General features: G+C 48.9%; 3 protein-coding genes across 3 annotated transcripts in view; all 3 read right to left on the minus strand.

Annotated features, from left to right (window-relative positions):
- CCDC32 (coiled-coil domain containing 32) overlaps positions 1 to 25,158 on the minus strand; it is a 375,634-nt gene that overhangs the window by 263,030 nt on the left and 87,446 nt on the right. The gene's annotated exons all lie outside the window — the stretch shown is intronic.
- The window catches only part of RMDN3 (regulator of microtubule dynamics 3), a 230,910-nt gene that overhangs the window by 118,306 nt on the left and 87,446 nt on the right, over positions 1 to 25,158 (minus strand). The gene's annotated exons all lie outside the window — the stretch shown is intronic.
- RHOV (ras homolog family member V) lies at positions 14,554 to 16,688 on the minus strand. Its single transcript, XM_012766736.3, has 3 exons — positions 16,321 to 16,688; positions 16,066 to 16,124; positions 14,554 to 15,873 (listed from the first exon to the last, which is right to left on the minus strand). The coding sequence occupies exons 1-3, from the start codon at positions 16,685 to 16,687 to the stop codon at positions 15,430 to 15,432; spliced, it is 870 nt and encodes a 289-aa protein (XP_012622190.2). The 5' UTR covers position 16,688; the 3' UTR covers positions 14,554 to 15,429.

Genomic DNA, 25,158 nt, shown 5'->3' on the forward strand with positions numbered 1-25,158 from the left:
TGAGCTCTCTGCCCATGACCAGCCCCACCCTGGCCTGGACGGCCAGAGCCAGAAGAGCCTCAGCTGCATCCCACACCCTCACCCCCTCCTCAGCTTCCCACCGCTCCAGTCCACCCACAATGCAATAAAATGGTTTGTTTTTGTGGGGTTTCTGCCTCTGTTCTGTGGGCCAGGAGAAGGACAAGTTTGCTGGGGGGAGATGGGGCTGCCCTGTCTAACCGGTTCAGGCTTTGGCCACCCTGTTGAGCCGGTTTTCCCACCTCTCCCGAAACTGCCCTGGCCCCTGAGGGTGGGGAGAAGTGCGGAGTTTGACCACTAGAGGGGAGGGGTGAGAGGGCCATAGGAGGAAGGGGTGCAGGGAGGCCACAAAGCTGTGTGTAGCATTCATTATTCCTTCCTGGTCTGAGCCTCTCCGCAGCCTGTGCAGTTGCTGGGGCGAGCCTTAGTGTGCGTTTGGGGATGGGGGCACACAGGCTTGACCCAGGGCTCTAATCTCCGCCAAATAGGGCCCAAGTGACAGGGCTCAAGTCACTGGCCATTCTCCTTCCCCACCCACAGAAGCCTCAGCTTCTGCTCAGGAATGCAGCCCCTGCTCTCCTGCTAGGAGCCTCTAGTGGGGGTTCTCCACTCCAACCCACACCCCTGCACTTGTTCAAGCCACTTTCTGGTGTAGAAAAAAAAAAAAATCACACTTCTAATTTGTTCCTTCATCTATTCAACAAATTATATTGAGCTTCTCTGTGCCAGGCACTGCCAATCATTAGAAATTTGGCACTTTCAAGAGAAGCACATAGGAAGCACTATTTAAATGCTTTACATACCTCAAACTGTCGGCTCAGCACAGCTCTGTGCTGCAGGTACTGTTATCCCTCTTTTACAGGTGAGGAAGCTAACTCTGAGATAGAGTCCCCAAGGTCCTGGAGCTGGGATGGGAGGACTGGATCCCGAACCTAACAGTATGGCTCCACAGTCTAGTCTTGTCTTTCAAAAGATGTTGGGGGCTGCTTTTAAGCAATGGAAGTACAACTGATGTGCATGTGCGTAGATGAAGTCACAAGTGTACAGCTCAGTGAGTTTCCATAACGGCACACACCTCTGAGGCAAGCGCCCAAATCAAGAAGCAGAACCTTCCTAGCACACTAGGATGGGCTTCCTTCTGGTGGGTAGCACTTCTGTGTTTTTGTACCTGTTGTTCTCACCTGGACCACCTCCCACTTTCTTATCCCTCAGCCTAAGCTCAAAACGCCCCCACGAGCCGGGCGTGGTGGCTCACGCCTGTAATCCTAGCATTTTGGGAGGCCTAGGCGGGCGGACTGCTCAAGGTCAGGAGTTCGAGACCAGCCTGAGCGAGACCCCGTCTACTAAAAATAGAAAGAAATTAATTGACCAACTAAAAATATATATACAAAAAATTAGCCGGGCATGGTGGTGCATGCCTGTAGTCCCAGCTACTCAGGAGGCCGAGGCAGTAGGATTGCTTGAGCCCAGGAGTCTGAGGTTGCTGTGAGCTAGGCTGATGCCACGGCACTTACTCTAGCCTGGGCAACAAAGTGAGACTCTGTCTCAAATAAAACAAAACAAATAAACAAACAAAAAAACGCCGCCACGCACCCCTAGGTGGCAGATACTCCTTGCTGCTCACCCCTGTGTCTGCTAACAGGACCCTGAGCACAGAGCACCTCTTATTTCCTTTACTTGTCTGTCTTGCAGCCAGGCTGTGAGCCTCCAGAGCTGCAAATGGTGTCTTAGTCCTCTCTGGGTCACCGGCACCTCATGCTCCCTCCATGACCTCAGCGAATGGTGGTTTTGTAGTAAATGTTGAGCAGATGGCCAGGGCTGGGGCTCATTTGCTCTCTTACATTTCACAGGGCACGGTGTTTTCCTTTGTAACCCCCTACTCTGTCACTCCTCTGTCCATTGAGGCTCAAAGCAGACTCAATCCTTCCTCTGGTCCCCCCAACACCAAGAACAACCCCCATTGTCCCTTAGTTGTCTGTGAGCACTTCCAGGGCTGGGATGATTAATGCCTCAAACTATCCCTATGTCTAGAACAGTGATGAACACAAAGTACGTGCTTTCTAAGTGTTTGTTGGCCCAAAGTGAACATCCCCTCAGGGAGGGGTAGAGAGCAAGTAAGAGGATGCCAGGCCAAGCGCCCTCACCAGTAACAGCTGCGGGGAGGCACAGAGGGCATCATTGGGTCACCTCTAGTGGCAGGAGCTGACAGGGAGCACTAGGGGGCGCCCTCACCATGCCCGGGTGCCCTGGTATCTCCCGAAAGGGTTGTGTTTGTTTTGACACAGAGTCTCACTCTGTTGCCCAGGCTAGAGTGAGTGCTGTGGCATCAGCCTAGCTCACAGCAACCTCAGACTCCTGGGCTCAAGCAATCCTTCTGCCTCAGCCTCCTGAGCAGCTGGGACTACAGGCATGCGCCACCATGCCCGGCTAATTTTTTCTATATATATTAGTTGGCCAATTAATTTCTTTCTACTTTATAGTAGAGACAGGGTCTCACTCTTGCTCAGACTGGTTTCAAACTCCTGACCTTGAGTGATCCTCCTGCTTCAACCTCCCAAAGTGCTAGGATTACAGGCGTGAGCCACCTCGCCTGGCCTTATTTTTTTTTTTTTTTTGGAGACAGAGTCTCACTCTGTTGCCCTGGCTAGAGTGAGAACCATGGCATCAGCCTGGCTCACAGCAACCTCAAACTCCTAGGCTCAAGCGATCCTCCTGCTTCAGCCTCCTGAGTAGCTGGAACTACAGGCGCAAGCCACCACACCCGGCTAATTTTTCGTTATTTCTATTTTTAACTGACTGGCTAATTTTTTTCTATTTTTAGTAGAGATGGGTCTCCCTCTTGCTCAGGCTGGTCTGGAACTCCTGACCCCAAGCAATCTTCCCGCCTCAGCCTTCCAGAGTGCTAGGATTACAGGTGTGAGCCACCACGCCCGGCCTCCCACAAGGGTTTGAGGGGAGTAGTCTCAGGTGGCAAGTGTGGAGCTTGAAGTCTAGAGTGCAGGCAGCAGGGATTCAGATACTACAACAAAACACTTTGGTCCCCAAACTGCTCCTTATCCCTGTGATTGCCCCAGCATGCTTTGCACAAGCAGAGTAGCCTCTACCTCAAATGCCCCTTCGCCCCTGGAAGCCCCTACTTTTACTCCGTGTTCCAGCTCAAAAAGACTCCTCTGGCTTTCCAGCCAAAGTCCACTGCTACCCTCCCCATCTGCTCATGCTCTACACAGCTCTGCTGCATAGGTGTGGAGTGTGTTAGTGTGTCTGCCCTCATCTGGACCAGCAGGGCCCAGTATCCCCCATGAACTGGCTGTTAGAACAAAGCAGAGGCTGGTCAAGTCATGGAGATTAAGAAGATTGAGAAATGGCTTCATGGGGGAGGTATAAATTGAGATGAGCAAGGGTCTCAAAGAGGTATTTGCACATCCATGTACGCAGCAGCGTTATTCACGATAGCTAAACCGTGGAAGCAACCCAATGTCTATCGATGTACAATACATACAGTGGAATATTATTTGGCCTGAAAAAGGAAGGTCTGCTACAACATGACTGAATCTTGAGGACATTATGCTAAATAAAATAAACTAGTCACAAAAAGGCAATGCTGTATCGTTCTACTCATATGAAATCCTCAACATTGTCAAAATTCTAGAGACAGAAAGTAGAATGGTGTTTTCTGGGGAAAAGGGAAAATAGGAAATTATTGTTTAATAATATAGAGTTTCAGTTTTGCAAGATGAAAAGGTTCTGGAGCTGGATGGTGGTGATGGTTACACAACAAAGTGAATGTACTTAATGCCACTGAACTGTATATTTAAAAATGGTTAAGATAGTAAATTTTATGTTGTGTGTATTTTAGCTCAATAAAAAATAATTGGAGGCCAGGCGTGGTGGCTCACACCTGTAATCCTAGCATTCTGGGAGGCCAAGGCGAGCAGATCACTCGAGGTCAGGAGTTCAAAACCAGCCTGAGCAAGAGCGAGACCCCCATCTCTACTATAAGTAGAAAGAAATTAATTGGCCAACTAATATATATAGAAAAAAAATTAGCCGGGCATGGTGGCACATGCCTGTAGTCCCAGCTACTTGGGAGGCTGAGGCAGCAGAATTGCTTGAGCCCAGGAGTTTGAGGTTGCTGTGAGCTAGGCTGACACCACGGCACTCACTCTAGCCTGGGCAACAAATCGAGACTCTGTCTCAAAAAATAAATTAATTAATTAATTAAGGAGTGGACAGGTAAGCAGGCCATGTCACTAGAGGTCACACCACAGGGAGAGGGGCAGAGGGAGGAACCAAGTGAATTAGGCAAGGTAACCTGTGTGAAGTACGTGGCAGAGGTGCAGTAAAGGCCGGTTGAAGGTTGCACACTGGCAGCCAGCGATCATGCTTTGATTCAAACAGTGATTTCATTTCTCTAGGTGACAACATTTAAACAGTCAGGAAATTTCATTTAAAAAAAAATCTAGGCCGGGCGTGGTGGCTCACGCCTGTAATCCTAGCACTCTGGGAGGCCGAGGCGGGTGGATTGCTCGAGGTCAGGAGTTTGAGACCAGCCTGAGCGAGACCCTGTCTCTACTAAAAATAGAAAGAAATTAATTGACCAACTAAAAATATATACACAAAAAATTAGCCGGGCATGGTGGCGCATGCCTGTAGTCCCAGCTACTTGGGAGGCTGAGGCAGAAGGATTGCTTGAGTCCAGGAGTTTGAGGTTGCTGTGAGCTAGGCTGACGCCATGGCACTCACTCTAGCCTGGGCAACAAAGTGAGACTCTGTCTCAAAAACAAAACAAAAAAATCTATATTGTTAGCATCTGGTGAAAACTTGGGGGACCTGGCAAGCCAGGCACTGAGTTCGGGGTCCTCTTTAGCTGGGCAGGTGGTGCTAACCCATTCACAGCCCCCACCCACCCAGGGTTAGGGGCTTACCTGCGACCTCCAGGCATTCAGCCTTGGGATGCCCTCATCATTTTATCCCTTATCGCTCATCCTGCCTTCCCCATATTGGGGAATTGTCTCCAAAATTTATTTATTGGTCCCAACGGTTCCAATAAATACAAAAACTAGGTTGTTTCTTCTAAACCCATCCCTGCCCACTTAAATAAACAGCACTGAATGAGGAGTGGTTTGCTCTATTGCACAAGACTTCCTTCCCCTCCCAACCACAGCAAGACTAAAGCCTGGGAAGGTACTTTAAAGCTCCCCCCCACCCCATTGTTGTCAATAGCTTCACTTGGAAGCCCCAAACCCGGAAGCCCAGTGTCGCCAGGGGTAGCTTAAACCCTCCCACAGGCTACCTGAGAGAGCTGGCCTCTCCTGCTGCCACCTGCAGCAGCTCCTGGGGGAGCAGCGCCCAGAACCAGAAAGACCCAGAACATAGACTGAGAAAGAAATAGAGGCCCCTTGTGATGGAGTTTTTTTTTTTTTTTTTTCCTGGCAATAGACTGATGGACTGTTTTTTTTTTTTTAAAGGCTATCTATGTTTACAAAAACAAACAAAAAAATGGGAAAAGGATATTATAACCTGAATGTCCACAGTGTTATCTTTCATTGATAAAATTACAGATAGGTTTTGTTTTCTTCTTTTTCTACAATGAATATCTATTGCTTTTGTAATAAGTAAAAGTAGTCATATATGTTTAGGAAAGAAAGAAACCATTGACAAGGTGCGGTGGCTCACACCTGTAATCCCAGCACTCCGGGAGGCCAAAGCAGGAGGATCCTTTGAGTTCAGGAGTTCGAGACCAGCCTGAGCAAGAGTGAGACCCTGTCTCTACTAAAAATAGAAAAAATTAGCCTGGGCGTGGTGGTGCGCACCTGTAGTCCCAGTTACTTGGGAGACTGAGGCAGGAGGATCGCTTGAGCCCAGGAGTCTGAGGTTGCTGTGAGCTACAATGATGCCACTGCACTCTACCAGGGGCAACAGAGTGAGACTCTGTCGCAAGAAGAAAAAGAAACCATTAAACTGTGAAGTTCTGGGGTGTGGCAGAGACAGTGGGGATGGGGGAGAAGACAGAGCTTGTGGAGACTTGGGAAAGGAAGCTGCTCCAAGACTCAGGACTCTTGATGGCAATGCCACCAGTGGAAACGGACAGTGGAGGAGGGACGGTTTCAGGAAGAACAGTTTAGGAGAACCAGGCAGAAGGTGAGAGGCTGCCGGCACCAGATGGAGACTGGTTTTATTGATTTTATTGTCAGTTACTTAGCTTTTGTTTGCTTTGGCTTGTCTTAAGGAGGAAGGATTTAAGGCAGTTTAAAAAGGTCTATAAATTATGAGATAACGTGGGTATAAAGTAGAAACAAGATTATACTTTAAAATGTAAGAAGGAACATAAAATAGAGATAAGCGTGAGGCAAAGACACAGGAGTTTGAGGGTCTTGGGCCCTACAGGCAGCCCTGAGCGGTCTGGCTGTGGGCACTTCCTGGGGAGGCCCCGCACACTTCCAAGGTGAGGGGTCTGGGCTTGGGGGAGATGACAGAGCTCCAGATGTGGGAGTGGGCGGTGTAAGGGTGAAACAGAGGAGTGGACCAGATTGCTGCAAGAGACAAACACAGAACAAGGCAGAAGGGTGGACGGGAGAGGGAAGAGGGCAGAGGGCAGAGATGAGGATGGGGCATTGGGAGGAGGAAGGGGATGCAGAAAGAGAGGCCAGAGGGGCTGCAGGAGGCATGGGAGGAGACACATTTAAAGGTGAGGGGTTTCTGGCAGGGCGCGGTGGCTCACGCCTGTAATCCTAGCACTCTGGGAGGCCAAGGTGGGCGGATTGCTCAAGGTCAGGAGTTCGAAACCAGCCTGCCCAAGAGTGAGACCCTGTCTCTACTATAAATAGAAAGAAATTAATTGGCCAACTAATATATATAGAAAAAATTAGCCAGGCATGGTGGCACATGCCTGTAGTCCCAGCTACTTGGGAGGCTGAGGCAGGAGGATTGCTTGAGCCCAGGAGTTTGAGGTTGCTGTGAGCTAGGCTAACGCCACAGCACTCACTCTAGCCTGGGCAACAGAGTGAGACTCTGTCTCAAAACAAAAATAAAAAAGGTGAGGGGTTACAAACCTCGCCAGGCTGGGGATGAGGTAGTCGCTGGCCATCATGGATGGCTAAGAGAGCAGCAGTATCTGTCCTTAGGGATAAGCGAGGTGCAAGTCTAACGGGCATGGGATAAGTTGGGTGGAGGCTGTTTTAGGCGTAGCAGGGCAGGTGAGAAGAGCCGGATCCCTTGCCACAGGGAGCACAGTGGGTTAAGGAGAGGCCGGAGCTGGGTTTTCAGCTGCTGGGAAGGAACTAGCATGGAGAGGCTGAAGGGACAAGGGAGAATCAAACACTGACCAAGGGGTCTGGCTCCGTGGCTCACTCCTGTAATCCTAGCACTTTGGGAGGCTGAGGCGGGAGGATCACTTGAGTCTTGGAGTTCAAGGTCACAATGAGCTATGATCGCACCACTGTACTCCAGCCCAGGTGACAGAGTGAGATCCTGTCTTGAAAACAGAAACCACTGATGGAGTAAAAAGTACATTGCTGACTCACTACTTCACTTGGGGTTGTCTTCCCAGGGGGTTTTCTCTAACCTACTTACCCTCTTCCACATGATCCCCTTGTCAGCCAGTTTATGACCTTCGGTTAACCAGCAGGTTAGTCTGTAGCTCCCAAAGAGGGGGCCCATGGTAGTCTATGAAAAATAAAGGAGCCAGACTAGATAACAAAATCCTTTCGCTCCCAAAACTGTGGTGTTGGCCTCCAATTTATAGGCTCTAGGACCTCCTGAGTATAGAGCTGAGGGAGGCTGTCAGAGCTGAGGAGTTGAAGCCCAGAGAGGGGTAGTGACTGGCCCAAGGTCACACAGCCAGTGATTGGGGACACAACCAGACCAGGAGATCAATGTTCCAGAGTCCCACACCCTGAGCTCTGCAAGTCTCATCTCCAGAGGACCAGGCTCCTGGCTTCAGTTTCTGTCCTTTCTCTGGAAGTGGGACAAAAGAACCACAAGCCAAGAAGCTGTCAGGGCTGGTCCCGAGCCCCAGGAGGCTGGGAACTGACGGTCCACGCCCCTGTAAACACAGGCCAGCACTGATACCTCTTACTTGGCTCTCAATAGCTTCCTCCAAATCAGTTCCCGGCTATTATCTTGCTTATCCCTGCATGTCCCTGGGAGCCAGGGAGGGGCAGAGAGTATTAGCCCCACTTCAAACTGGGAGAAACTCAGACAAGGAGGAAGGCAGTAATTTGCCCAAAGTTACTCAGCAGGTCAGGATGGGGCTGGAACAAGAAGCTGAGTCTGCAAGGCCCCATGGCAGGGTGGTCACACGGCCTGTTGGCATTGGGATGGGGGTGGGGGAGGTAGAAGAATGTACACAGTCCCAGGAATTGAGGGTCCCCTGTTTCATGAGGGGAGTGATCTCACTGTCCCTGGAGGGGGACCTATAGGGACAGACTCTGCTTGCTGGTTCAGGGCACAGGGGAGGGAGGAAAGACAGGCAGAAGCAGGAACATGGCCACAGAGAATGCAGGTGTGAGGAGGACCTCCCATGGGTCAAGTGTCCCTGGGTGGGGTCTGTGCTGACTGCTTTTCTGTCCGATCTAAGCTGTCCCAAGGAACCCCAATGTCCACGCTGGGCCTAAAGGCTCCCCTGCTGCCCCTCACTGCTGAGGAGCCAGGGGTCATCTGGACACCTGTGGGTAGAGACATTGGCACAGGTGAGGGCCAAGAAGGCCATGGAACTGGTGACAATGACCGAGTCCATCTTCGAGAGGGGTTACAATATGGGTAGGGTGATCATAAGCTCAGGTTATTAATAGAACACCGTTTCAGTCTCAAAAACATTGAGTCGGACAATGAATTCCATGGTCATCCCAGTTATGGGACAAATGCTTCAGCCTCTGTTAGTGGAGGAAGCCTTGAGAACATTCCAGGAAGAAGGCAGGCCTATTCAGTGTTGACACCTGTCCCCACCCCCAGCTCTGTCTCCCTCTCCCTTACTCCTTGGCCCAGGACAACCTAGTCTGTCCCAGAAAACATGCCTCCCACCTTGCCCTCTAAGAGAACCATTTCTGGGGAGCAGAACCCCCACATGTGGAGCAGGGAGAAGAGGCCTGGACACAGGGTCAGGAAAGTCAGGAACTAGGCTCGGCTCTGCCTTAACCGTGGCCATGTTGCTTTGTCAGAGTGCTTGGCCAGAGTGCTTCAGTCTCCTTATCTGAAAACTGCCGCTAATAAAAGCGGCCTGACTTTTAGTTCAGTTTCAGGATGCAAGGCTACAATGGAGGATGGAAGATTGCCTAAGCAATGCTGCATGCAGGGCAGAAAGCAGCACTGGCTGGGTCCAGGAAGTCACTCCCCACTGTTGCCACAGGGTGACTAATGTGGTCCCTCGGCTGGGTTCCACTATCTGGGAATCTGGCCCAGGCCCAAGGAGGCACTGACAGCACAGCCCTGCCGGCAGCCAGCTTTCCTGGCAGCTGAGGCACGGTGGGCAGGTCTGACCTGTGAGAACCGCAGTTACTGCCTGGGGCCTGGGCTGGTTGCAAAAGGGGCCGGCGCTCCTGACGCAGTCTGCTCTCGGTCTCACTCTCTGCCGCTGGTTCCCAAGAGAATAGGGAGCTCAGGGAGGGTGCGTCACCTCTGCCCTGGGCACCACTCTGCTCCCAGGGGGAAAGCAAGGACACAGCTCCTTCAGGTGTGCACAGGCTCACACTAACACTCGCACCAGCCCAGGCCCAGCATGCACACCCAGCACAAAGATGCACATGGATAGGGACCCACACGATCCACACAGAATTGAGCACAGGCACACATAGACACAGAGACACATGGCCCAAGAAATGAGGCCCAACCTAGAGGTACACACAAAGGCACAGAGACCAACATACACACCCAGATACACATATACAGTGGTGTATGTGTAGTCCACACTTTTAAGGACAGGTGTGATGTGGATATACAGACATACACACATTTTGCATAAAGATACACACTGCATTTACAGACATACATGCACAGATATGCACATAATGGAACTACTACATTTAGAGATTTTGCACAAACTCTTTAAATACATAAGAGCAAAATCACGGACACAGAGAAAGGTTCATGAACACAGACACATGCATACCTTGTCATCATTTAGTATTTATTGAACACCCACAATCTGTTAGTCATGCTCCAACAGAAAAAGACCCCCCCACACGCAGTCACACACACACACAAACACACACAGAAACCCAAGCTTCCTCATGATAAGATCCACTCGGGATTATACGGGGCCCAGTCCCAAGCCAAAGATGAAGCACTTTTCTTCTGTAGTTAGTCAACCACCCATGTAGGAAAAAATAACCGATTGTAGATACAGTGTCATCTACATGTCATCCAAAGTTAAAGGAAAACAACCTACATGCCCCCAAATGGGCATCTAGTTAAAATTATTAAAGTCAGGGTGGAATAGTTAGCAAACATACACATACAGTTCACAGCCTCATGGTCAGAGTTTATGAAAACATGAGAAAACACTGTTAAAAATTTTAAATGACCCATAATATGCCGAAATTAAAAAAAAAATTAAATGAGAAAAAAACCTCCAAAATTGTATATACAGCAGAATCACAAAAAAATGTTTAAAGAAATATGCATACGGCCGAGTGCAGTGGCTCATGGCTATAATCCTAGCACTCTGGGAGGCCGAGGCCAGCGGATTGCTCAAGGTCAGGAGTTCAAAACCAGCCTGAGCAAGAGTGAGACCCCATCTCTACTATAAATAGAAAGAAATTAATTGGCTAACTAATATATATAGAAAAAATTAGCCAGGCATGGTGGCCCAGCTATTTGGGAGGCTGAGGCAGCAGGATTGCTTGAGCCCAGGAGTTTGAGGTTGCTGTGAGCTAGCCTGACACCACGGCACTCACTCTAGCCTGGGCAACAGAGTGAGACTCTGTCTCAAAAAAAAAAAAAAAAAAAAAGAAATATGCATAGAAGAAAAAACTGGAAGGGAGTATTCCAAAATATTATTGATTGCCTTTGGGAGTTAAGAATATTAGTGATTTTTTAATCTTCTAATTCTATGAATTTTCTAATTTGTATGGAAAAAAAATTTTTTTTAAATAACTTAGGGTTAGATGGATATTAAAAGTAACTTACATTGATAAGGATATATGTAAGAAATATATCTAATCCAATGAATATAATAAATATTGCTTTAAATGTAGATTTAAAAAACAGAGAAAGAAGGGAACAGAGGCAAAGGAAACAGAGAGAGAGACATAAAAACAGACAAACTTTCCCAGAAAAGTAAAGATAGACCATGTTGTGGAAAGACAGAACCAGAGAGAGTGGTGGATTTGGAACCAAAGGTAAATAAATATCTCTTGTCCTATATGGGCTTGGGAGCCTCAGAGGGCCTTCCCAGCTAGCCATTGCCCTTAGGCCTCAATCTTCAGGCCTCTGTGACACAAACCTGGCTGAACTTGATCCTCAAGTCTCCTCCAGGGCCCACTGGCTGGCTTTTTTTCCCTGGGCATTTCAGGGCCAGCAGTAAACAATGCCTGTACCCAGACCTTGCAGGAGCGTAAGGGTCTTAAATAGGGCATTCTCTTTCTTTCTGTGTAGTTGGGAAGATGCAGCTTGAATTAGTGACAAAACTGGGTGTTATTGTTGTGCCAAGAGAGCAATGAAGGCACTCATATAGATAAAAATCCTTTCTGAAGGAGAGAGGTGTTGGAAGATGGTTAGAAGAGAAACCAGGCCAATGAGATGGCTCACACCTATAATCCTAGCACTCTGGGAGGCTGAGGCGGGAGGATTGCTCAAGGTCAGGAGTTCAAAACCAGCCTGAGCAAGAGTGAGACCCCATCTCTACTAAAAATAGAAATTTATTGGCCAACTAAAAATATATAGAAAAAATTAGGCATGGTGGCGCACACCTGTAGTCCTAGCTACTCGGGAGGCTGAAGCAGGAGGATTGCTTGAGCCCAGCAGTTTGAGGTTGCTGTGAGCTAGGCTGACGTCATGGCACGTCAGCCCAGGCAACAGAGTGAGACTCTGTCTCAAAATAAATAGATAAAATAAAATAAAAAGAAGAGAAACCAGGCATCTGAGGGGAGGGAGGGGGACATTTTCCAAACTAGGGAAACTGGCAAAAGCCCGGAAGTCAGGCCATAATTAGGGATCACTGGAACAAACTGCCCTGGTCCACATTGCTGTCAGATTTGAGAAGGCCTTGAATACCGAAATGAGGGGCTGGGAATTCATTGTAAACAGTGAGAGCCAGTAACAGTCTTGAGTTAGGGGCTGCCAGAGGGAAGGTAGCAGCACTGGGTAGATTGGAGTGGGGAGCCACAGAGGCAGGGATGTAGGGGTGAGGCTGACAGAGGTCCCGCCCAGGCTCTGTGACCCAGCAGGAGAGGAGGCATGGTGACTGAGGTTTCAATTTGGGTGACATGGATATGCTGGTATCGTGAGAATTAGGGAAGGAGTTGGAGGTGGGGGGCCCAGAGTTTGCCTGATTAGGCTTCCTCCCCATACCCCCATGGCATCTCTAAGGCTCTTCAGAACAAGTTGAATAACTTTGAATCAAGTCAGAGTCCTGAGTCCTTCATTTTGCAAATGAGGAAACCGAGGCATAGAGAAGGGAAATGATTTGCCTAAAGTCATGGTTGGTGTCAAAATCTGAACTTGAACCCAGGTCTCTGTCTTAGAGGGGCAGGTGTCAGGCTGGATTGAAGGAACAGAAGGCGTGGTGCAGGGGTACGAGACCCTCACAACCTGGTTGTAACGTGCAGCTCAGCACCTCCACCTAAGGGGACGAGGGACAAAAGGAGGCAAAGTGGCTGCAGTGCTGGGGGAGAGGTCCTGGTGGGGCAGGAGGCGGACAGTGTTGGCCAAAGCTAAACTTGGGGATTATCTGAGGTTTCACTTGGCTAGAATTTCTGTTCCTCAGTCATGTTCTTTCTCACACACACATAGCTGTCGCTTCCTGCAGAGGGAGCTGGCTCTAGAGGTGGGCTAGGACAGGCATGAGTGCTCACCTGGCCCAGCACTTGCCTAGCAGGTGTGCTAAGTGTGCCTTAGAAGTACCTCGCTACAGGAATAACACATACCATGTGCCCAACTCTAGCCTTTACAAATTTGCAAAGTGCTCTTACAACTACATGGCAATAACATCTCACTTGAGATATTACCTTTTTTTCTCCGGCCCTCAGTTTCCTTATGGTAAAATAAGCTTTCGTTTTGTGTTGTTTTACCCCAAGGTGCCCTTTAAAGTTTCTTTAAGCTCCAATTCCAGGGAATGTTCTCTGTTTGGGTTTTTTATTGTTGTTTTGAGACAGAGTCTTGCTCTGTTGCCCGGGCTTGAGTGCAGTAACATCATCATAGCTGACAGCAACTTCGAACTCCTGGGCTCAGGCGATTCTCCTGCCTCAGCCTCCCAAGTAGCTGGGACTATAGGCACACGTCACAGTGCCTGGCTAATTTTTCTATTTTTAGTAGAGACAGGGTCTCGCTATTGCTCAGGCTGGTCTCAAACTCCTGACCTCAAGCAATCCTCTGCTTCAGCCTCCCAGAGTGGTAAGGTCCTTTCCCAATGAACCCCACTTGCACAGGATTTCTGGGGCCAAACCTCTTTATTTATTTATTTATTTATTTATTTATTTATTTTTGAGACAGAGTCTTACTCTGTTGCCCGGGCTAGAGTGCCCTGGCGTCAGCCTAGCTCACAGCAACCTCAAACTCCTGGGCTCAAGCAATCCTGCTGCCTCAGCCTCCCAAGTAGCTGGGACTACAGGCATGCACCACCACGCCCAGCTAATTTTTTACATATATATTTTTAGTTGGCCAATTAATTTTTCTATTTTTAGTAGAGACAGGGTCTCGCTCTTGCTCAGGCTGGTTTTGAATTCCTGACCTTGAGCGATCAGCCCACCTTGGCCTCCCAGAGTGCTAGGATTACAGGCGTGAGCCACCGTGTCCAGCCCAAACCTCTTTAAATTGTGTACAACCAGCACCCTGACCTTCATTAGGTCCTTAGGTGCCAAGACTGGCCAGTGGTTGAGGTTTAGGCTGTATGTGGGTTCCCTTCCTGTTCAGGCTGTGCACTGTAGGGGGGGTCCCCCAACCTGAGACCCTGGGCCCCGAAAACTGTCAGAAGGATGGGAGCAGAAAGGTTAGAGGGCTCGGATTGCCCTGAGCCCCAGCGCTGAGCAGCGCTCTAGGAAGGAGGGGGAGAGGGGAGGGAGGGGCCCCACCCACCTGGTGAGGTCATGGGAACACAGCTCTGGCGCAGACACCTGGGGAAACCCGTTTCCAGGTTGCTTCCCACGCTAGCTCTCCTGGGAACCAGCTAAGCCTCACGCGGGGAGCTCCACATCTGCCCCCCCAATCCAGTTCCCATCACACTACCAACCCCCCAGCCCAGCCCAGCCCAGCCCAGCCCCACCCTTCGACCTAGCCTCAGTCCTTTGGTACCCAACCTGTCTCTATCCAGGCAGTTGGCCCCCCTGAGGGTTAGGAGGAAGCAGCGGCATGGCCGCTCCAGGAAATGACAGAGAAAGCAGGTTCACAAATGTAAGGTTTTATTTGCAGAGTCTGCACAGCTCTACTTTCTCGGCTGTGTGACCTTGAGGAAAGGGATGACCCCCAACCCCTCCCTCCTTCAGGCTCTAATTTGCAGCTCCTCCCCTCCCTTTGCTGGGCCTTGACTCTCACTTCCTGCCCTACTGCTGGCCCAGCCAGTTTGGGCAGTGCCTAGGGAGCCTTAAGACCCAGTTCTTCCCAGGGACCAGCCCTGCCCTCCCTGGCCTTGGGGGTGGAGGGCAGCCCAGGTGTCAGCTGCTCCTCAGCTGGCCCACTTCCCTGCTCTCCTCCTCCTGTCTTCCTCCTTCCAGGCCCAGGCCTCCCATGGTTCTGAGGCCTCTCTTTCTGTTCAATCGTTCACTAGTCTCTGTCCTACCTCCTCCATCCCAAACTTCTCTCCAAATCAAGGCTGAATACCTTCCACCCCTCCAAGCCGACTGGCTGCTCTCCAGGCTCTTCCTCACCTCTGTGCTAAGGAGGGGGTGGGGACCACCACAAGGGGTCCTGATTCAGCCAGGCTCACCTGAGGGCCCATGACAAGAAACTGGGAATTAGATCCTAAACTGTTCTAGGGTGGGTGACATTGTTAGGCCCATCCTATGAAAATCAAAGTGCTGGGTTTTCTCTGTGAGCCTTGATTGGAGAAATCCACATCAGAGCCTTCCCTCTTCCAGGCCCTAGGCTCACCCTGGTACATCAGAGTGGGCAGTTAGAGGCCCATGTCTCCCAAGTGTTCAGAAGGGAACTAAGTTCCATGGGGTGGCCAGGCACTGCCAATAGCCCCCTCAAAGGCCCAGTGCCCCAGGTTCCAGAAGTCTCTGGCCTCCTGCCTACCACTAGCTATGCTGCCATAGCTGCTCAAACAAAGCAGAAGAACTTCTTCCAGCGGCATCGGGAGAGGGTGCGCACACCTTTGGCATTCAATTTCTTCTCCAGCCGGGCTTTGTGCTCAATGGCACTGAGAATGGCAGAGTCAAACACCTCCTTCAAGTTCTTCTGTGTCAAGGCTGAGCACTCAAGGTAGCAGCAGGCCCGGATCTTCTCTGCCAGACCCTGGGCCTGGGGTTGGGGCACAGGGCCCTCTCGACCCCCCTGGTCCAGCTGAATCAGTACATTGACATCGTCCCTCAGGTCGGCCTGGGTGCCCACCAGCAGCACAGGCGCCTGGGGGTTGTGAGTGCGGATCTCCGGCAGCCACTTCTCTGTGATGTTTTGGAAGGAGCTGGGCTGCACCACACTGAAGCATGCCAGGAAGACATCCGTATCAGGGTAGCAGAGGGAGCGAAGTCGATCAAAGTCCTCCTGGGGTGGGAAGGCCAGGTGGTTAGTAGGGTTATTTCCTGCCACATGGAACAGGAATTCACTTCTCGCCAGGGGCTGGAGAACTCAGATTCCAAGAGCCCAAGGCCTTCTCCATTCCTGTTCCATCTGGAGTCCTCCTAGCGCCCAGCCCACCTCCCCCAAGACCAGCAAAGGCTACTCCCTGCTTCTCACCTGTCCTGCTGTGTCCCAGAGCTCAATGCGCACAGGGGCTCCATCCACCAGGACTTGCACTGCAGGGGCGGGTCGCAGAGAGACTGAGTTAGGAAGAGCGTCCTGAGTCCCACCAGGCGTCGCCGGCGCCACCTAGAGGCCCGGTCCCGCCTCCTAGCCGGGGTCTTCCGTACCCTCCCGCCGCGACGCGCGCCCTATCTCCCCGGCGCACAGCCCTACCCCCAGCCACGCGGCCGCCGGGGCCGTTGAACGTACCCGAGAAGGTGTCCAGCGCTGTGGGCCGGTAGCGCGCAGGGTACCCATTGCAGGTGTAGCTGACGATGAGGCTGCTCTTGCCCACGGCGCCGTCGCCCACCAGCACGCACTTGATGCCCAGCTCTGGGGGCGCGCTGCGCCGCCGCGGAGGAGGGGTCGGGGCCCGGAGCGGGGGCGGCGGCTCGGCCTCGCTCAGCTCCCGCGGCGGCATGGCCCGCTCCAGGGGCTGCAGAGGGGCCAGCCCGGGACCAGCTCCGCAGCGCTCGGGAGAGCAGGTTCCGCTGACTGCCGCTGACTGTGCCGATCCCGGCTGGGCGCGCCGGCCCAACGCTACCCGCGGGTATATGTAGGGCCCCGCCCACCTCATCTGCATGTCCCGAGCGGCCCCGGCCCCGGCCCGCCGGCCGGACCTCCCCACGCAGGCACCCGCGAGGCCCGGCTGTCTGAACACACCGGGAGGAGGACAGGCAGGCGAAAAGCTGACGCTCAAAGCACCACGCAGGTACAAGGACAAAGAATCGCCAGATGAGAATACCAAGAAGAGATAGACATCCACGATTTATTGTTAGGAGGAGGGAGCAGGTTGCAGAGCATATAACATGTTCAAGTTAAACAAATGTTCAAATTAAACCTTTTTAATTTAAAACAAAAAACTCCGTGTATATGTTTGTATGAGTATTAAAACGCTGAGATAATTTTATTAATATTGTTGACCCTTGAACAATGGGAAGGTTAGGGGCATTGATACCCCTGCAGTCAAAAGTCCACATGTAACTTTTTTTTTTTTTTTTTTTTTTTTTTTTTTTTTTTTTGAGACAGAGTCTCACTTTGTTGCCCAGGCTAGAGTGAGTGCCATGGCGTCAGCCTAGCTCACAGCAACCTCAATCTCCGGGGCTCAGCGATCCTACTGCCTCAGCCTCCCGAGTAGCTGGGACTACAGGCATGCGCCACCATGCCCGGCTAATTTTTTGTATATATATTTTTAGTTGGTCAATTAATTTATTTCTATTTTTGGTAGAGACGGGGTCTCGCTCAGGCTGGTTTCGAACTCCTGACCTTGAGCAATCCGCCCGCCTCGGCCTCCCAAAGTGCTAGGATTACAGGCGTGAGCCACCGCGCCCGGCCACATGTAACTTTTTGACTCCACAAAAGCTTTATTAATAGTCTACTATTGACTGGAAATCTTACCGATAACTTAGTTGATTAACACATAGTTTGTATGTTATATGTATCATATACTGTATTCTTACGATAAAGTAAGCTAGAGAAAAGAAAGTGTTATATTAAGAAAATCATAAGGAAGAGAAAATATATTTACTCTTCATTAAATGGAAGTGGATCATAAAGGACTTCATCCCGTGGTCTCCACATTGAGTAGGCTGAGGAAGAGGAGGGGGTGGTCTTGCTGTCTCCCAGTCGCAGAGGCGGAAGAGGTAGAGGAGGTAGAAGGGGAGGCAGGAGAGACAGACACATTGGGTGTAAATTTTGTTGGAAAAACACCATGCGTAAGTGGGCCCGCAGAATCAAATTCGTGTTGTCCAAGGGTCGACCGTATTCAGATCACGAGAGAGGCAGAGGAACTCAAGCTTGAGCACAGCAGGCAGGAATGCACTGTGCTCCCTTTCACAGAAGGGCTTCCCTTAGACTCCGCCCGAAGGCAGGGTTTGAACACCTTCACTGCCCTCCTGCTAAAGGAACTCAGGGTGCTGAGAAGCTAGCTGGAGAGGATCTTCAAGGGCAGTTCCCCATCTGAATACTGTATAAGTCCCCAAAGTACCTAATATTATCTTCATCATCATCAAAAGCCCATGATTCCCTATTTGCAGATGCTGTTCTGGGCCACCCACTGACCTTACCCTAGAAGGAGTTTGCAAACTGAGAGAAGATCCCAGGTAGCCCTAGGAAGGTCACCGAGACAGCAAGTAAAGAGTAGCCTGATGCTAATTTCGTCTCTTTATTGCTGCCACACTGGAGTGACACCAGGCCCAGGATCCTTTCTCTGATCTCCAAGGCAGTCTTTCATCTCAGCCTATATAAAGATCATTGAAAACGCCTTCACACAGGGAGCCAGCCATTCTAGAGTTTTGGGGAGGGAGAGTGTTGGGGTGAGGAGGGGGCAGTGAATATTAAAGAGAAGAGATAATCCTACTTTTCAGTGAGTTGGTGATATAAAAAACTCTATGATTTCAAATCTCTAAATCAGGCAGGGTGCGGTGGCTCACGCCTGTAATCCTAGCACTCTGGGAGGCCGAGGCGGGCGGATTGCTCAAGCTCAGGAGTTCGAAACCAGCCTGAGCAAGGGTGAGACCCCTGTCTCTACTATAAATAGAAAGAAATTAATTGGCCAACTAATACATATAGGAAAACTTATCCAGGCATGGTGGCGCATGCCTGTAGTCCCAGCTACTCAGGAGGCTGAGGCAGTAGGATTGCTTGAGCCCAGGAGTTTGAGGTTGCTGTGAGCTAGGCTGACGCCATGGCATTCACTCTATCCTGGGCAACAAAGCGAGACTCTGTCTCAAAAAAAAAAAAAAAAAGGGGCTTACCTAAAAATGATACAAGCTTCTTTTTTTTTTTTTTTGAGTCAAAAGGAGAGGACAATAGCTAGAAAGTTGCTGACCTAAATATTAAAATCTTTTTTTTTTTTTTGAAAATTATAGGCATGAGCCACTGCACCTATCCTAAAATCTTGACTATGGGAAAATGATTCGATCCCCTGTATCCACTTCTGCAACCCAATGTCTACATCCTACATTCCTATACCAGAATGTCTGGGGATGCTAATAATCCCCAATTATAGCTCCAAACCCTCAAAGATCTCTCAGGCACTTCCACATAAATTTATTCATCTAGTAAATGAAAGAGGTCATACATGTTGTCCAGCCTTTGTATCCCCCTAGAAAGTCCAAAAGCTGTTTTTTTGTTCTCCTGGAAAAGGCAAGAGATTTAAAAAGACCTGGACATCAAGAGACCTGTCCCACTGTTCCCACTTCTTCAGGTCACTAGCTGTGTCACTTCTGCAAAATCATTTCATCCATCTCAGTGTTGTAAAATGACAGGTGAAGCATGGTTATTTCTGAAAGCCCTTCTGATGCCAGCAATCTGAGATCCAGGGATCCTAGGGAAGCTGTCTCAGCCCAGGTGTCTGGGACAAAATTACTAAACACACACACACACACACAGATTTTTTTTTTTTTTTTTTTTTTTTTTGCAGTGCTCTTGTCCTTTTACCTTGGTTTTAATAATAGTTTTAGGCTGGTGCAGTGGCTCATGCCTGTAATCCTAGTACTTTGGGAGGCCAAGACAGGAGGATTGCTTGAGGTCAGGAGTTCAAGACCAGCCTGAGCAAGACTGACACCCCCGCCTTTACAAAAAATATAAAAAATTAGCCAAGCATGGTGGCACATGCCTGTAGTCCCAACTACTTGAAAGGCTGAGGCAGGAGGATCGCTTGCGCCCAGGAGTTTGTGAGGTTGCTGTGAGCTATGATGAAACCATTGCACTCTAGCTGGGGTGACAGAGTGAGACCTTGTCTCAAAAAAATAATAATAATAGATTTATTGTAGCTGTAAATTTGAAGGTAATCCTGTTTAATCCTTTCTGCAGGTAGGAAAGGTATAAATACACAAATGAGGGAGATGTCTGATGAGCATGAGCCAAAACCCTGACTTGGCCTGAGACAGGCCATTCTTTTCTGGCTTCATGGGTGGGGACACTTTCTGACCTAGGTCCCTCTGTCTGAGCTGGTTTAGGGACAGTCTTGTCAGCAAGAGGGGGAGGGAGGAGACAACCTGGGGAGCTGTTGAGTCACCTATTTCTCAGCTAATGACTTGCAATTCTGGCTGCAACTGCTGGGAAAGTCCCCTCCTAAGAGTGGGTTGGGCCTTATTCCTGCCCACCTGCCAGATCTTCTGCCCCAACTTCCAGCTAGACACACATTTGCTAGGATTAAAACTTGGCCTGACATTCTCCATGGAGAAATGGTAGATTCTAGGACAAAACAAAAATATCCAAGATAAGCCTGGAGTAGTTTGTGGTGTAGAAATTAAGGAAGTTCTAAGTGAATGAACAAACAAAAAATGGGAAGGTGGGGGGTACTTCAAATGGACACAGGAGCCAATGGAGTTTCAAATGAGCAACAAAATAAAGTAGTATTGGATTACAACCCAAAGAATAAATGTCCATAAGTCTGTACTGATCCTATATAAATAAATGATTGAATACGTGAGTAAATGGGGGACAATAGACCAATCTCCCATATAGAAGAATTCCAAATAATGTATGTAGATACTCTGCCCTACGCCTTCAGTGTGGGCAGTTCATAGTGACTTCCAAAGAGTACAGTATGAAAAGAGTGGGAAAACAGTAACTTTACAATAGAGAATCCTGACAAACACTACTCCTTCAGTCAGGTGATCAAGATTAAGATCAACAGTGATGGGCCGTGAGAGATGGTTCACGCCTGTAATCCTAGCACTCTAGGAGGCCGAGGTGGGAGGATTGCTCAAGGTAAGGAGTTCGAAACCAGCTTGAGCAAGAGTGAGACCCCATCTCTACTAAAAATAGAAAGACATTAATTGGCTAACTAAAAATATAGAGAAAAAATTAGCCAGGCATGGTGGTGCATGCCTGTACCCAGCTACTCAGAAGGCTGAGGCAGAAGGATTGCTTGAGCCCAGGAGTTTGAGGTTGCTGTGAGCTAGGCTGATGCCACGGCACTCTAACCTGGGCAACAGAGTGAGACTCTGTCTCAAAAAAAAAAAAAAATCGACAGTGGTAAGTTGATATTATGCACTTTCCTATGATATGAGAATGTGATGTATGCTGAATGGGACCTTGGACAAGAAAAAGCATTAGGTAAAAACTAAGGAGATCTAAATAGAACAGGAACTTTAATTAATGATAATGTAGCAATACTGGTTCATTATTTATTTATCTTTTTGAGACAGAGTCTCACTTTGTTGCCCAGGCTAGAATGAGTGCTGTGGCGTCAACCTAGCTCACAGCAACCTCAAACTCCTGGGCTCAAGCAATCCTGCTGCCTCAGCCTCCTGAGTAGCTGGGACTACAGGCATGTGCCACCATGCCTGGCTAAGTTTTTCTATATATATTAGTTGGCCAATTACTTTCTATTTTATAGTAGAGACGGGGTCTCGCTCTTGCCCAGGCTGGTTTTGAACTCCTGACCTCGAGCAATCCACCCGCCTCAGCCTCCCAGAGTGCTAGGATTACAGGCGTGAGCCACTGCGCCCAGCCCTGGTTCATTAATTTTGACAAATGTGTCATACTAATGTAAGATGTTCATAACAGAAGAATATAGGTGTGAGGTATATGAAAACACTCTTCTCAATTTTTCTGTAAATTTAAACTGATCTAAAATAAACAGTTTAACCAAAACAAAAACTAAAACTAAACCTGACATTGAATCATGATAGTAAAAAAGTAGCAACATCTTGCTTCTAAAATGTCCAATACAATCATATGGGGCTCTAGACTTGCAAAAGTGCTGTAGTTTGCCCTGTTTCATAAGAACCTAGGTGAGATTGCTGCAGCGGCGGGGAGTGGGGTGGGGTGGGAGGGTTGGGGGAGGAATGTGTCTGAGGAGGTGTGGCAGTGTATGTGTATTTATTTCCATTTTATCAGTGAGTATACTGAGGCCCAGAGGGTAGGTCCTGGTCCCAGAATTAGGGGATCTGCTCCAAGATCAAGAAACTAGTAAGTGGCAGTCAGTCCCAGAATGAACAAGCCAGCCACAGGTCCACCCTCAGGTGTGGTCAAGTTCTTATTAGGCATTTTTTTTTTTTTTTTTGAGACAGAGTCTCACTTTGTTGCCCAGGCTAGAGTGAGTGCCGTGGCGTCAGCCTAGCTCACAGCAACCTCACACTCCTGGACTCAAGAGATCCTTCTGCCTCAGCCTCCTGAGTAGCTGGGACTACAGGCATGCGCCACCATGCCCGGCTAATTATATATATATATATTAGTTAGCCAATTAATTTCTTTCTATTTATAGTAGAGACGGGTCTTGCTATTGCTCAGGCTGGTTTCAAACTCCTGACATCGAGCAATCCGCCCGCCTTAGCCTCCCAGAGTGCTAGGATTACAGGCGTGAGCCACCACGCCCGGCGGCATTTTTGATAATCCTGTATCTTATTTAAATTTACTGTTGGGCGTGGTGGCTCACGCCTGTAATCCTAGCACTGGGAGGCCCAGGCGGGCGAATTGCTCGAGGTGAGGAGTTAAAAACCAGCCTGAGCAAGACCCCATCTCTATTAAAAATATAAAGTAATTAATTGACCAACTAAAAATATATATACAAAAAAATTAGCTGGGCATGGTGGCACATGCCTGTAGTCCCAGCTACTCGGGAGGCTGAGGTAGCAGGATCGCTTGAGCCCAGGAGATTGATGTTGTTGTGAGCTAGGCTGATGCCACAGCACTCACTCTAGCCTGGGCAACAAAGTGAGACTCTGTCTCAAAAAAAAAAAAAAAGAAAGAAAGAAATCAAAAGAACACCAGTGATGAGGAAGAGTTTATTCAAAAACTCCACACAGATGGAGGTTCTTTGTGAGTGAAATGTACTTTTACACTGTCTTTTTCTATTTCTTCTGCATACTCTACTTCAAGACCCCAAAATCAGGCCGGGCGCAGTGGCTCACGCCTGTAATCCTAGCTCTCTGGGAGGCCGAGCCGGGCGGATCGTTTGAGTTCAGGAGTTCGAAACCAACCTGAGCAAGAGCGAGACCCCGTCTCTACTATAAATAGAAAAATTAATTGGCCAACTAATATATATAGAAAAAATTAGCCGGGCATGGTGGCGCATGCTTGTAGTCCCAGCTACTTGGGAGGCTGAGGCAGGAGGATTGCTTGAGCCCAGGAGTTTGAGGTTGCTGTGAGCTAGGCTGACGCCACGGCACTCACTCTAGCCTGGGCAACAAAGCGACACTCTGTCTCAAAAAAAAAAAAAGACCCCAAAATCAGGCCTGCCGCTTAGAAGCTGGGCAGGTCAGAAAGCTTTGAAATAAAGAGAAGATGCAAGAAAAAGAATTTTATATTTAACACTTGTTTACCAACATACTGATAATAATATAATAATAATGTAATAATTAGACTGCACACTTTTCAAGCTTTCCAATTAATTGGGTCACCAGAGGTCATTTTCTGTTGCGTGTGCTGTGTCCTAGAAAGGAGTTTGTGGTGAATTTAGCAGTCTGCGTTGAGTTGGGCCCATGGTGCTGCTGGCCTACTCTCCAGGTCCCAAGTCTCTGGTCCCCACACTCTCCAGGCAGCCCCTTGGGCTCAGGTTGGTTCCTGGGCTTCTGCCCTGCCCTCCAGCGCCCCAACACCCAGCCTTAGCCTCCACTTCCCCCTTCCTTTCTCTCTACTCCTCCTTACAGCTGATCCTACTGCTACTGCCCCTCCAACCTCTCTGCTCAGACCTTGCACTCAAGCCCTGGCTAGTATTTCTGAAATACCTGTAAGAGTTGCCACCCAAAATGTTCATCTGAAAGGATTCCCCTCTCCTTTAATTAATTGAGCCCCTCTCCTAACTTCCTTATTTCTGACAATTGGGAACATAATTAGCTCAATTTAATGAGTTAGAAGCAGCTGGACCCTGAAAAGCCTGCAGACCTCACGATGTACTTGGACTCCTTCCTTTCCTTCCTCCATGGTCCTGATTCCTTCTCTGCCTTCTGGTGTCCTTTGTCACAATAAGCACCTCCTACCTGCCTCCCTGTCTATGTTTTGTTCATTTTTAGTGCACCCAAACTTCCTAAATCAACATTTTTTTTATCACTCTCCCACTCAAAAACCTATAGTGAATCCCTGTACACATACACCCAGGATGGGTGAATGAGCAGCCACTGAAAACGATTCTTAAGAGAATCAATTACATGGGATGTGTTAAATGATAATTTTAAATGATACAGAATTATATAAATAGTTTGAGCCCAAGAATTTAAAGAAAGTGTCCAGCTAGAGAGACCTATCTGAAAGATGTGTACCAAAATGTGGAGAGTCACTTCCAGTAGGTGGGAAGCTTGTTTTGCCTGACACGTAATGAGTGCTAAGCACGTGTTAGCTATTAACATTATGTTGCTTACCAGCATTTTCTCCTTTTTCTATAATAAACACGTTATCTTTGCAAAGAAAAATGTTTCTGAAATTTAAAAAAATTATTTATTGTATACTTGGAATAAAAAAGAGAAAATGCATCAACATGTCAGCAAAGGTTACCTCTGAATGGAAGGATTATGGATAGTTTCCTCTCACTTATTCAATTGGTGAGGTTCTTTGTGAACCCACGAGGCCAGGCACCGTGGAAAGTGCTGGGTGTACAGCGGTGAACAAAACAGGGCTCATCTCTCCCCCTCCCCTTGCTCTACCCCCATCAACCCCTGCTTCTCTGAACTCATTGCCTGTTTCCCTAATTTTGAGGACACGCCATGTTTGTTGTGTGTGTATCTCAAACTTCAACTAGACTGTAGGCAAGTAGAGGACAAGAAGGTCTTATACATACATGACTTTGAGCTCTTACCACCCCAGTGGTAGCCCATTTAGTAGGAGTCTATTATTATTAACTCTTTGTGGAATGAATGAATTGATGGTGAGGCATGGCTTGCCAAATGATAAGAAGACTGTGGGCAACCCCATCTTCCCTGATGCCACAGGCACTTGTCCAAAGGGTCAAGCCAAATCCTCCCCAAAGAATGATTCCACTGGCTCAAAGCCTCTTCTTGAATGAAGCTGAGGCCGGCCACCACCAAGATGCAGTCAAGTCTCAGGCTTAACCCTAGAGCAGGTGTTCTCCTTTCACCATCATGATGGTGCATGCTCATG

This window comes from Microcebus murinus, chromosome 6 (genome assembly GCF_040939455.1).
Source record: "Microcebus murinus isolate Inina chromosome 6, M.murinus_Inina_mat1.0, whole genome shotgun sequence".
In the NCBI taxonomy this organism is placed as follows: Eukaryota; Metazoa; Chordata; class Mammalia; order Primates; family Cheirogaleidae; genus Microcebus; species Microcebus murinus.